The 13,961-nt window shown below is 33.6% G+C and overlaps 1 protein-coding gene across 2 annotated transcripts; it reads left to right on the plus strand.

Moving 5' to 3' along the window:
- Window positions 1-9,103: 9,103 nt before the first annotated feature.
- LOC119642102 lies at window positions 9,104-13,931 on the plus strand. 2 transcript variants are annotated; one of them, XM_038041084.1, is made up of 6 exons: window positions 9,104-10,250; window positions 10,305-11,134; window positions 11,331-11,616; window positions 11,688-11,851; window positions 11,993-12,218; window positions 12,274-13,931. In XM_038041084.1, the coding sequence occupies exons 1-6, from the start codon at window positions 9,699-9,701 to the stop codon at window positions 13,513-13,515; spliced, it is 3,300 nt and encodes a 1,099-aa protein (XP_037897012.1). In that variant the 5' UTR covers window positions 9,104-9,698; the 3' UTR covers window positions 13,516-13,931. The 2 variants fall into 2 exon arrangements, with proteins under 2 accessions (XP_037897012.1, XP_037897019.1); XM_038041091.1 differs by lacking the exons at window positions 11,331-11,616; window positions 11,688-11,851 and having other exon boundaries at window positions 9,108-10,250; window positions 12,274-13,928.
- Window positions 13,932-13,961: the final 30 nt, after the last annotated feature.

The raw sequence follows: 13,961 nt of genomic DNA on the forward strand, positions 1-13,961 counted from the left end.
CCCTCTCATGCAAAGAAAATTGATTTTCTTACCACAAAAAGAAATCATTTTCAATGATTCATAACGAGAATTATATCATAATAGCAATTTAAGATAAGAAAATTTGGATAATTTCGGCACATTTATTGGATCCTATCTTATGTAAGGAATTCGCGAAACTTTATGCTTTTATTGGGTAGAAAAGTCAACATTTTAATATGTTATAATAAAAATGAACCCATGAATTTTTGAGCCTCTTGGGCAAAATCATTCTAACGGATCGCAAGATTTCATTTGCAAACAGGTCTAATTTTTAATACGCAGTTGCATAATAGTAAGTTGCTATGAGAACGGAGTATAATTTTTGTGTTCTGTGGCAATAGGAATTGCGTTAGACAATGTTATGCAAGGTATTTAATAGTCGGCCTAGCCCGACTATAATGTATTCATTAGTTGCTTCTTGGATTTGTGATCGAAAGGAACAACATTGAAAGAACTATTGTGAATAAGTTTTTATTGTCTTTTCTTAACATTAATTCACAACACACGACACCAAATTCTCTTCCTAACTGTACATTTACAACTCCTTGTATTCCATTGAATATATATACATCTTGCTCTTAGTTATTTAACACCGTCTAATAAGCTCATAGTATAAAGGTCTCATACGTCCATTTGAGACAACTAGATACCTTGAATATTTCGATTTTCGATCTTGAAAGACGTTGATTCAAGTTAACATTGCCCGCCTTCAGGTGACAGTATAAGACTTGGTACTAACATTCACGAGGACTGTGCGGACCAACAACATCTAAATTTGTCAACAATATGCGGACAATAGAGAAAAACGCGTAATTGACAATTGGTAGAAAAAAAAGCCCATCGATCAACTTACTCAACTCGTGCACGCTCACGTTTAAGAAACAATTTTGTTAACCCTATGTATTCGGTTTAAGTTGGGTATTAAAGATTCGTACTAAAGCGAATGTAGTTTTCTTACTTGTTATTTTTTTTTTTTCGTCTTTACTAAATAGTTTATAAAGAATTCACTAAGCATGATTTAGATGTTGAATGGCAACGACGATGCAAAACGAAAAGCTATGAAATTATTGCGATTGTGGACGTCAACGAAAACATATCCAGAATTGAGTTCGTATTCGTGAATATCGTGTCCCGTACTAGCTTTTAAGGCGAAACCATCAGCTGGCCGAAGAAAGAAGGCATATCTGGAAATGCTGCACATAAACTAAAGTCTTTCCACGAAGTCTGAATGAGCCACTTGGCTCACTTTACTTCACTTTGAAATTCTCTTTGCAGCGATTAATGAGAAATTAACGCGATCGAGTCTGCTGAGTTGCTGCTTGCACATGACCAGATGTTACAAAATTTAACATATTTCTAATTAAAAACAAAAAAAAAAAGAATAAAAAAAAGGAAAAAACAACACAATAACAATTTCATGTGTACAATTATTTAAGAAACAAAAATAAGAAAAAAAATAAATAAATAATAACAAATGAAGTTATATTTAGACAAATAATTTCCTAAAAGAGGACTGAAGATTTAACAAAAACAAAAAACACATACACACATGTTCTCCCATTTTTAGTGAGAAAACACAAAGCGTAGCAAAGTCAAAATTTGAATTTCAACAATGATCAGAATTCCGATTTCGTAACAAACATTTCCCATGAAAATGGTTTCAATGGCTTTCGTCTCCACAATAGAAAGAAGTGATAGCAAAACGGAAGCTTTCTTAAAACTATTACATATATCGACGAAATTTCGGCGCAAGGTCAGTCAGTATTCTTAGCTGCCTTAATTATTGATTATCAAAAAGGAAAATAACGAAAAAAAAAAATAAAGAAATAACATAAAAATATGTGGCACATGAGTTTTATATGCGTATATATATGTATTCATAACAAATCGGAGATTACTGTGCTTATATGAAGTTCTTTTGATATGTCGGCACCGAGTTAATCCTATAATCAATATTCAATACAAATTTCCTGACAATTTTTTATACGATTTATCCAATTATTTATATAAATCGCAAATTGTGTTATGTTATAAAATTTACATAAAATCTTAATTAATTTAAGCCAAGCAAGCTAAAGCAAACATTAAAATGTTAACTTATTTAAAATCTAAATGAAATCGTCAACGATCACAACAATAAATAATAATGCGGCTGAGATCTCAGCATGCAAATTTTTTATAATAACTATTTATAATATTATTATTGTTATTATTATTATTGCTATCATTATTAGTTGCGTCTCTTTCTTCGCTACAATACTTTATCAATTTCTCTCCGATTATGAAACTCTCAACCAGTAGCACTACTTAGTAAAAGTAAAGCGCAAGTCTCAGCGCAAGTAAAGCGGAATCTCAGATATTTCAAACCTAAACGTATATATAAATATATATAAAAATATATATATAAATTATATAATAAAATATATAAAATTTATATATATAAATAAAAAAAAGTCTTTCAGTCGCTTCAGCGACTCAGCTATCTCAAGCAATTCCTTCAAATAAGCATCCAATCCAAATGACCACAAATGAGCAAAGCAATTAGCAAATTATTTTTTTCGATAGATAAGACTCGCCATACATAACATCTTCCTAGTCCAAACGGATTATGAAAGATACAGCAACCTCTATTAGTCGACCAACACTATTCAAGTCTTTCAATTATTTTAAAAACAAGAAAAGGAACGACACTAACACGACAGTAACAGAGGTAAACTAATGGTCAGAATGTCATGAAATTTTCACGTGTATCGCTCGAAGGATCTACTATTCAGATATATTATACAATTTTGTCAACAATGGTATATGTCTCAGAGTGTAGACTTCTTCAAAGATTAATGGACCTCGCTATCTAAAATTCATTTCTAGTTAGACTTAATCAGCAAGTAATATATAAAAATATATTAAAGGTGGAAGGCTCAAGTTGAAATAATATTTTGACAGTTTGGATGTATGTCTATCCTGGCCGATCGTCCTATAATTTTGAAAATGTCAAAATTTATTTCATATATGATATCACACATATTATACATGTTGGATGTAAAGCAGAACTGGTCTGATATTGTCTACATGATTTTAGTGACTGGAAAGACGAAGTTTTACAAAAATAGATTTCGTATGATGCCTACATATCAAAGTATTTAGAAAATCGTCAAATATTTGAAATTTCTTCTAACAAGTAAAACTATAAAGAAATGAAAACTTGACGTTTATTAAATATTTGCATTGCAGTTTGAGTTTATTCATTAATACCGTTGTTGTTGTCGCCGTTGATGACTTGAGTCACTCTTTATGCGAATCATTTGTGTTTACACAATTTGCGATCTTTAGCAAACGGTAAGAAACGGCAAATAAATATTCTAACAAATTCAAATGCAAAGCAGTAAAAAACTATTTAAAAAAAAAATACATACACTTTTGCATGTTTCGCATGAGGGTGTGCGGAATCTCCCCTCACCCCCTTCTATTCCATAAAGTTTACTTACTCACTGCAAAAACATATACACATATGCACACGTGCAATATATGTATTTCTTGTTTTTTATTTTTATTAATATAAGCAAACATGAGAGTGACAGTGTGTTTCTTCTTCTCTCTCCCTCTCTCTCTGCCTGTCTTAAAAACGCTATGATTACAATATCTAAAAATAGACGTGTGACGATGCGGTAAAATTGCAAAAAAAGGACATAACTCTCCCGTTTCCCTACACGAAATTCCTATTGAAATAGGTTAATGGGTTCTGATGGGAAGGTCAGTTGACCTTCAATTGAAGAGTCGAAAAAAGGTCTCAAAACCGCAATACGATCAGTAATTATGTTGCGAAATTCGATGTGTATTCATGATCACGAAAAGATTTTATAAACTTAACGCGCAGTGGCAAAACACTTTACAACAAAATATCGTCTTAGTTTAGCTAAAGTTTTTGCCAAACACTATTTATAATATCTTAAGCTTAAAGAATTTAATGATTGCTGTCTTCGACGCTTAATAAGTTTTTTCACTGCGCCACCTCTTACCGAACGAAATTTACTTATGTGCATTCCTATAAATCTTATAAGAATTATTAGCATTAGAAAATAATATTGCAAGAATTGTAAGGATACTTGAAACTGATTTGCGTTTTACCGAATGCAGTGAAGAAAACGAAAAGCAGTGCATGAATAAGATGAAATTCATCGTTAGTAGTGGTAGTAAAGTGTAACAAAGACCAGTTAGTTAATTCAACCGCACACACTAAGCTGTTTCATTCCATTGTTGCACTTCTATTTGGTTTGTGTCCAAAACATCTCTCTCAATTTGTATCGACAAAGTGTACAAGCAGAAGTGCAATAACAGAATGGAATGAAATCGAAAATTACAACCCAAAAACGATTATTGTACTTGCTCGGTAACACATGTGGGTTTATTTTGTCGCATGTAGGTTTATTTTGTTAGCAAAATGATTTGTATTATATGTATATAATGGTTATGGCGCATTCCAGTCTTTTTGTCCCTTCATTATCATTGCGTTTGTTTTAATTTCATGACGATTTCGAATTTAAGAATTTTTTGTCTTTTTTTTCTCTGTTTTAATACTATAAACATTGTAAAGTAGGGCAACGATATTTTATCGTTGCAGATAAATCTCGATCGTTGCATTTCTTATGAAAGATAAGCCTTAAGCGCTACACAATGATCACGTTTGCAACGTGCATTATGCGCATCTGACACAATACTTTTTCTTGGATTGATTTTTATTCGACCAATGCAATGCGAGCTATACAATATGAAGTGGGTGCAGTTGATTTTTTTCTGCTTTCAAAATTATAGGCACATAGACGTTGTCCTTTGAAAAGTTTAGGTCAATTGCGAATCCTTTTGCAAATTTGTAGACGATGTCTCCATTTTTGCTAGCGGAAGAATGTTCACCACCAATAATACACAATTGGGCAGACGTACACTCCACTTAGGTGCACTCCAGACGAACATGCTTAAATTGAATAAGAATTTGATGCTGATAAGGAATATATATATACTTCGTGGGCTCTCTGATGCTTCCTTCTGGGCCTTGCAAACGTTTTCACAAAATGAATATACCCCCACCGTTCAATCTCTTAATCCTAACATTTATTTATTTATTGTTCATTTTTTTATTTTTAAATACATTTACAAAGTATGGACTTAAAGGCTAGTGGATAACTGCTCGCTTGTATTAAAGATTCTTTAACTTTAATATAATTAAAAATATATACAAGTGTATATCGCGAAGGCGAATTCAGAATTAGAATCAACTTTTCTTTTTTTTTTTTTAACTATTAAAAGTGTAAAAGCATATATAGCATGTATAAAAATTACAAAGTGAAAATAAAAAAAAAAAAAATGGGTGTTTAGTTATATCAACGGAGCCAGAAATCGAGTCGGATGGCTTATTGACAACATAAGTTATGAACTCTGTTCGACCATTGGCCGCATCATGTCGAAAACATACTCCCTTTTAAAGCAGAGGAGGAGACGTTCATCTTAAAACCTATGAAGTTTCCTAGGCATTAAACCGTCGTTCCAAATAGCACTTTTCTTGGCCCAAAGTTTTAAAAGTTATTATAAAATTGCCTTTTGAGTAAAATTTAAATTTTTAATATTTTTTTGCTGTTTTAAGCGAAAGAAACGAATATCTTGTAAATAAATTGGGAAAAAAGAAAAAAATTAATTTTAAAAAATGAAAGAAATTAAGAAATTTCATATGAAGACATACATTTATTAATAAAAAATAAATAAACATTAGTTACTAAATATCCCAAAGTTTTCGTTTGTTTTGCCGACGGCTTTGCATTTAACAGAATTGAATCGCTTTGGTCTGTTATTTAACAGAATTGAATCCCTTTTGTCGGTTAAGTTGGGCATTTAACATAGCTGATTGGCATTAACATTTAAGTTGTTAAGTTGGGGATTTAACCATTTATTTATTAAAAGCGACTCTGTGCTTTGCCTTTCAACAGTGAATTTAGCAGAGGCCATGTCTTGAGTACGCGGATGTATCCTGGACATCTCTTACAACAAGTGGTCAAGAAATGGCATTTTCAGTCAATTCGTGGCGCCATTTTTAAACCGTTGAATCCAAAACCGATAATCTGCGATTAAGACGAAGAATATATTATACGAATGTACAACACGAAACGATGAAGACAGTAATAGCTTTTATGGATAAATCAGGGTAACGAACTTCAAATCAACAGTAGTATGAGTAAGAAACTTATCAGCCAAAGTTGCTTGGAATCTCCGATGTGAGAGAAACGTGTTTTTTTTTTTTGTGTATTTAATAAAAAAAAATTGTTTAGAATTACGAGATATAAAAACAATAAGTTATTATTAACTTCAAATGAGTCCCTAAAGAAGGAGAAAAACTGAAATATAGAAAGATGAAGTTTTTTATGCGGAACGAACTTATGTTTAGTAATAACGCGGTAAAATTTTATAAGTAACCATTGTAAGTAAGAATTATAATTTGTGCCCGCACCCGGAATGAATAATCTTATAGATATTTTAAAAGTATTTGCAGAATGTAATATGAATAAAATAGTCACAATTTGTTAATATTATCAAATTTGTTAATATTAATTGCTCAGGATATGTCCCCTAAACATGTGGCGAACATTGGGCGAAAGGTAAGAGGAATTAGAGCGGATGTACCATCGAAATTAAAAAGCATATATATAGAACGATCAAAAAAGCTACCGCCTTAGATTAAAAAGTAGAAGAGAAGCCACAGTTGCGTATTGTACGGGCGACAGTGATGTATCTGCAAATAGAAAAATTCTCACAAATAATGAACAAAAATATAATTTCTTCAATATAAGCTCAATATACATTTTTGGGACATGGACATTGCACATGCAAAAAGAGAAACAGCTGTTCTTATGAAGGCGTATTAAAACGGATACTATGCTCAGCGATTTTTGCAAACTCAACTGAATGCGGCGAGCATTGTCAAACGCTGTGTGTCCGCATTACAATCAAATTTTCGTAACAAGTGAATTCCAACGACGTGTCAAGGAGCTACACCGCATGTACATAAAACCCATTTAAAAAACGATACAGATAGCAGAAATAATTCTCTGACGGGAGAACGAAAAGGAAGAATATAAGCGGACACGATTGGATGAGCTCGCTGCGAAGCTGTTGTCTACATCAAGTTGATCGAAAAAATAAGTAATTATTTCTAATTAAAAATTGACCGCCTCATACCAGTAAAACATACCTACAATTTTCGCAATTTGTATAAAAAATTATACACAATTTACCGTAAACAAATTCCTGCCATTTTTGCTAATTGTTTAATTTTATTTTATCTTTATAGAGTAGTACGGCACTGAGCGTGAGATATGGTATTAATTAATTCTCATTTTTAAAATTGCGAGAAACACTCTCTCGAAATTGTGAAAACAAGAGTAAATAAAATTGCTTGCGCTTTGCGTTAGCAGTAGTTGCTTAGACCTGCACTTATCATAGATAACAGCTGTAATTGAAAATAAAATAAATTCCAAACAAAATTGTTTGCTTACGAACAGCTAAAGCAAAACAAAAATTTTGAATTTGTAAAATGTAAGTAAATTAATTTATTTCTTTTTTCCATTTACCCCAATTGTCTAATTTATATTCTTAACTCGTCAAAACTTGTAATCAATTCTGTATCATCAATATTTTCATATATCATCGTATACTGTACGCTATCACTGATAAAGCGCAAAGGATTAACAAAAAACAATTCACCACGCTACATCCAAGTATGGTCTTATCGCCAACGTGCCTAATCCATTCTATTAAATAAACAAAAAAGAAAAAAAATCTATTTCGAAACAATAATAGAAAAGCAAGGGGCAAATTTGACAATTGCTTGTTTACAATAACAAATCCAGCAGGCGTAAATTTTCATAAAACAAAATTGTGTAAAATTTTCGATAAAATGAAATGAAATAATTCCATATTTTCACTTTGACCAAATCAAAATAAAATTTGCAACTAATGAGTTGCATTGCTTTTCGAATCGGCGCGAATGTTTACACATAATATGCGGAATGGAATGAGCTGCAATACCAATGAGCTGTGGGTAATAAAGTCAGAGTTGAATAGCTTACGAGAGCAGGTACCAAGGGAGTCAAATTTACTGGGCTTATCAAGCAAAAACATAGCGATATGGCCAAAAGTAAGTTTTCAGAAATTATGCTAACATAGCATTTGCATTTGTTTTATTTTCACCGTTTTTTTAAGTATGGGCAGACCACAAATAGAAGACGAAAAGAAAATTGAGCTTCAACAAAAAAACGGAGTATTGACAAATTATTCTTTGTACAATATTATATATATATCAGGTATATAGTCAGCTTTTAAAAGTTAAAATAAAAGACAGCCTTTTAATTTTCCCAAAATACACCTTGAAACTTAAAATTATATCTTTGTAATAAAAAGAAAAACAAGAATTCAGTTACTAACCTTTCAAATATTTAAAATTTTTTTTTTAGGTTCAGTTGCTTGTAAGTAATAATTTTTATTTTCAATTTATAGTTGCGGTTTTCTCTCATAAATGTAACTTTAACTCAGAATAAAAAATAATATCCCAAGACAATTTACCTTACGCTGATTTGGACAACTTTGAGAGGGTTTTTCTCGCACCTATTGCCTATGCGTACGTATTGTTTAAAAAGTCGAAACTTGAAAATGGTACTTAGTTAACGGCACACATAGAGTTGTCAGCGTTGATTATTAGCTTTCTCCCTCTATTTTAGTGATTTTGAGATTTCGAAAGATAAATCGGTTAAGAGGGACATCAGATGTTAAAGATTATTCTTATTAAATATGATCTACAGAAGAAGGCATTTGTAAACATGAAAAAACCATTTATTTACATTGATTAAATATCCGCAACGCAAAGTCACTCTTCAATAGAAAAATGTTATCTCTTATAACATCTCTGATTTTGTCGTAAAAACAAACGGTTTTTATTCAGGATACCAGAAATACCCATTACTTGAGCAGCACTACCTTACAACGTAAACAACGCCGAATTTTATCAAAAACTAACAAGATATATTTTCATAAATAGTTTTCTCTTCTAATTTTAAAATAAAAGATTTATTAGAAAAGTGATAAAGCAAATCGCAAATATTATCTGTTCATTTTTCGTCATAACATAAGAATTTTGTAATATTCAATAACAAAAATTTTTACAAAAAAATTTGTTGAAAACAGCGCGAATTTACAGTAAACTGTGAAAGCAAAACATAAAAAACAATAATTGGAAAGAAAAAAACAGCAAACGGCGAAAATCTATAAGAAAGTATAAAACTAATAAAGGTGGATCATAACCTCAATTTTTATGTGTAAGTGGAGGATTATAGAGAGAAACGTCAAAAACGCGCGTAGCCACTTTTTCACTGTTAAGAGAGGAAAAACTTTTCCATACATTTTATTTCGATTTTTGCCTTCTATAAACTAAAAATATATAATAGCAAACGTCTACAGCAACAATACCGATACGAGAATTACTTGTGAACTAAGATAGATATTGAAAAGGTACACAAGTGACATTTGGTGCAATTGGTGGCTGTACTTCACCATATAATATATTGCAAGAATCGTGCGTGTGTGTTTATAAGTTTGTAAAAATTTCTCCCAAACGGAAACAAAGTTTTCAACGGATTAGAATGGAGGTCGATGATACGATTGCAATAAGTTCTCCAGGTGATGACGTTGAAGATCACGAAGCACAAACTACTACACAGGCCTTAGAAAAACACAATACAGATGGAGAAGCGGAGCAAAGTGTGGAAGAGCCGCCAGATGAAGACGAGCTTGAAAATTTCTCAAATATTACAAATACTCCGTTTAAACTAGAAGTCTCAGGTTCCGAAATTGAAGATGATGAAGATGTAGAGACTGTGAAAACAACCACTGGGAAAGGAGTTAGACGCAAATTAGTAACTACATCTTTGCAGGAGGAGAAACTAGAACAAGTTAAAGACGAATTAGAAGAGTTGAAAGAGGTAGCCATGAAACGTAAACGTTATGAAGTGCGTAACTCAGACTCTGAAGATTGTCTCTTGGGTTTTGATGAACATAATGGCGAGGCGGAATTAATAAAATTTGAATTATCAGAGAAACGTTTAGTTGAACTGGGCGAAGAAGGCATTAAATTACCCCGCGATGTCTATACAAGTCCAATATGTTCTCCTAAAGTTATGAAAAACGTTGAGGAGGTAAAGTCTTGTTTATAATTATTTGTATCCATATGAAATCTCACTTTTTTGTAGACGTCGAACGAAGAGAAAGTCCTTTTATTACAAAAGTCACCTAAAGATGAGGAGAAACCTGGAGACATACATCTAGTTGCAATGGATATTGAGGATAAATCAATACAATCTACAGCTCATATAGTGGCTTATGCTGAAGAATGTAACAAGGCAGTGGTTACTAATAATAATTCTTTAACCGTCAACACCATGACCGCGAGTAAGGTAATTAATACGACTTCTGCAGACACTGTCGCTGGTCCGATTGGAAAGAAAATATTGTCGCCTCAAGATAGTTACTATAAGAAACCGTTTGAATACGGCTGGAAACGGGAATTGGTATGGCGAGCAAACTTAGAGGCTAGCAAAGATAAAGCTGATGTGTATTTCATATCACCGGCTGGAAAGAAATTGAGAGCACGCAGCGATATTGTCCCTTTACTTGAAGGAGATTTAACTATAGACCATTTTTGTTTTGTGCGCGAGCCGTTAGGTGCGGGCCCTGAGTTGGAAACAGTACGAAGTGCTAAACCATCCTCTCGAGCCTCAGTAGCAGCGGCTACCTTGGCAGCAGCTCCCTCGCCTCCTAACATAGGCAAACGTATATCTAAACCCAAAGGACCGAAAGGTGCTAGCCCTCCACCTCAGGGGTGGACTCCTAGCAAGGCGTTGAAAGTAAATAATGCTGCGCTGCTAAGTAGCAGCAATACGGGTCGCCACAGTTCTTCGTATCACCATCACTATTATCAAGGCACACCACCTAGTAACAAACGTCAAGATCAACATCACCAGCATTCTCATACATCTGGCGGTAGTAGCAGTCATTCCAGTAAAAGCATCAAGTTAAAAAAGTAAGCTTGTAGTGTTTACTAGAAATTTATATTCTTGTCCGTAGTTAATTTGTTTATATTTAAGTTTGGTTGTGTCTATCTTTTTTTTCTCTGGTACAGTAGCTCGCTCTCGTTTTTTTATTTCTTCGTTTAATTTGTTACTCTAGCTAGCGGCATTGCCTAGAATTTTCTGCCATATCATTTTTGTCATTTTCAGAACTGTTGCCACTACTGCCAATAAACAACAACAAACTGAATATACTGACAACAATGTAATTAATACTCCCACTAGCAGCAGCAACAACAGCAGCATCAAATTTACAAATTCCACTAAAGCCCGAGAACCATGCTCGGTAAACTGTCTGAAGGCATGGGGACAAGTACCGCTTCTGCAATGCATCAAATGCCTGTGCCACTATCATCATCAATGTATGGGTCTGACACCACATAACAGTGATTATCGTACGGTTTACCATCTTCAAGGCAAAGAGTACACATGTGAGGTAATGGCGGAATTAAAAAATGATTTTGGAAACAAAGTTTTGTTAATAATTTTTTCCATTCCCGCTTGTAGAATTGCTGTTCGCTCAGTACTGGCGGCATTAAAGTGACTACGAGAAAAGCTTCTCTAGCATCATCAGCAATGGGACATCCAGATAATAAGCTACCTCAGACAATAGCCGTTGTAAAGGGGAAAAAATATGTGATGGTGGCTAAGCCTTTGCATCTGCCCAACGAGTGAGTTTTGTAATGTTGGTCGAGAGCGAGTTTTTTATATTAAAAAGTTTTTTGTTTCTTTACTTGTGAAAGCTCCACTTTTAATTTCATACCTTGAAGCCATTTTGAAACGTATTCATCTTTTTAAAATTCTTTTCTTAGACATGTTAACGACATTGAGAATGACTTAAAACAAATCAACGATAGCATGCGAAAAAATCGTAAACACTCTTTGGAAACATCATTCCCCATCCAAAATGTGAATGCAGCGGCCAATAATGCTTTGACTGTTGATTATTCAAATAAATTATTTGCCAATAATTTCTTTGCTCACGTATCATTCGCCTACGATGCTCTGCTCAGTATATTGAAATATTTAAAGATACACGTAAGTCTACGATATTTTGGAGTCTAGAATAAAATCTAATCAAATGAAGTTATAGGAACGTCCTCGCGCAGCCGCGGTGTGCAAATTATGGAATGTGGCTGCCAAAGATACTTCGCTATGGCAAACAGTGCGTATGAAAAATTCTAAGGTATCCAGCTGGTCTGGTTTTGCGGCAGCTCTTAGACGTGGCGAAACTAAACATTTGGATTTACGTAAAATGCTCCTGACAAGCGGCCGCAGTGAGGATATGTGGCAAGATTTTTGCGAGAATATCGGTACCGTTTACTCGCTGGAGACCATTGATTTATGCCGTTGTTCAGTTCGTGTGGTGGAAAGTTTATTTCAAAGCAATCGCAACTTGCGTGTTTTGAACGCATTGGCCATAAACGATGACACCATTAACTTGGAGTATGTCGGCTTACTTAATAAATTGGAAGAGCTACGTTTGCGTGCGTGTGAGGCGGCTGTATTAACAGGAGACTTATTGCCTTTAGGTGCTTCAAGCACATTGATACATTTATCCCTAACCTCTGTAAGAGGCTTAGGCGCCAAAAATATTGAAATTTTGGGCGATTTAACTAATTTAAAGTCTTTGGAGTTAGGTGAGTGCGGGGACTTCGATTCAAGCTTTTCGGAAGCAGTATTGCCTAAACTCATTAATTTGCAACGCTTACGTTTGGAAAATGGTCAATTGACTAAATGCTGTACACTTAAGGTACTCGATGCGGCGGCCCGTCTGGCGCAATTGTATCAACTAGAATTGGTGAATTTCGATATAAAGCCCGGTTTTGAAGAAAAGCTAAGCTTGTGCACAAACATAACAAAATTATTAATCATTCCTACTTACATCTCACAATCGGCGACAACCAATAACATTGTTTTAAGTGCAGTGCAACAAGTATCGGGAATTCTTAAGTGTTTCACATGGGGCGTTACAGTCGAGCTATTACGCGTGACTGCCTTGTACGTAGATCAGTGTGAGGAATCAACGAAAAAAGAAAAACATCATTTTGATGAGTGCATACCGGTGTTGAAGCCAGTGCCCGGTGCTTTACCTAACAGTGAAGAAGAACATGAAGAGGGCACTCAAAAATTAGTAAGTAAAATAAACACAAACAGTAGCGAAGGTGACGGCGGCGCTGACGATGGTGGCACAAGTATCAGCGAAGTGCCACAAATCGAAATTCTGCCTTTGGATAAAGTGGAAACAATTTTGGCCGATAATTTACCGCATACTAAATTTACTATAGTTAAGGTACCGTATCATATGACGTGCAAGCAACATTTGGTTGAATAAAAACTAGTTTTAACTAAATGAAAAACTAAATATTAGACATATAGTGCGATATATTAAAATTAAAAAATGCAACATATGCTGTATAATTTTTAGGTTTTTCATTAGATTATGAAGATATAGAGTCTCCTCTTCTCTCCTCTTCCGCCATTATTGCGATATATTTACGCTAGATAATGTATGAAATGCTGAGCGTTAGTGATGTAAAATGATGGTAAATTTCTTTGAAATTATTAAAATTGTTGGAAATTATTCCTCCTGCTCTTTTACCTTTACTAGTTAATAAGTTTAATTTTAATTGATTATGATATGACGTCGGATAGTAATTATTGGCCTATCAGCTCGTTCGGAGAAGTCGAATATTTTATTTTTCGTGTATTTGATTTCTGTCGATGTGTATCTATAAAATTAGGACTGTTTGAAGAAATCGTATCTCGTAGTAATTAATA

Source organism: Glossina fuscipes, unplaced genomic scaffold (assembly GCF_014805625.2).
Source record: "Glossina fuscipes isolate IAEA_lab_2018 unplaced genomic scaffold, Yale_Gfus_2 0, whole genome shotgun sequence".
NCBI classification, from domain to species: Eukaryota; Metazoa; Arthropoda; class Insecta; order Diptera; family Glossinidae; genus Glossina; species Glossina fuscipes.

Coding starts and splice junctions, on each gene's coding strand:
- LOC119642102 (XM_038041084.1), top strand. CDS start 9,699: ATGGAGGTCGATGATACGATTGCAATAAGTTCTCCAGGTGATGACGTT. Junction 11,135..11,330: donor AAAAGCATCAAGTTAAAAAA/GTAAGCTTGTAG, acceptor TGTCATTTTCAG/AACTGTTGCCACTACTGCCA. Junction 12,219..12,273: donor TGAAATATTTAAAGATACAC/GTAAGTCTACGA, acceptor ATGAAGTTATAG/GAACGTCCTCGCGCAGCCGC.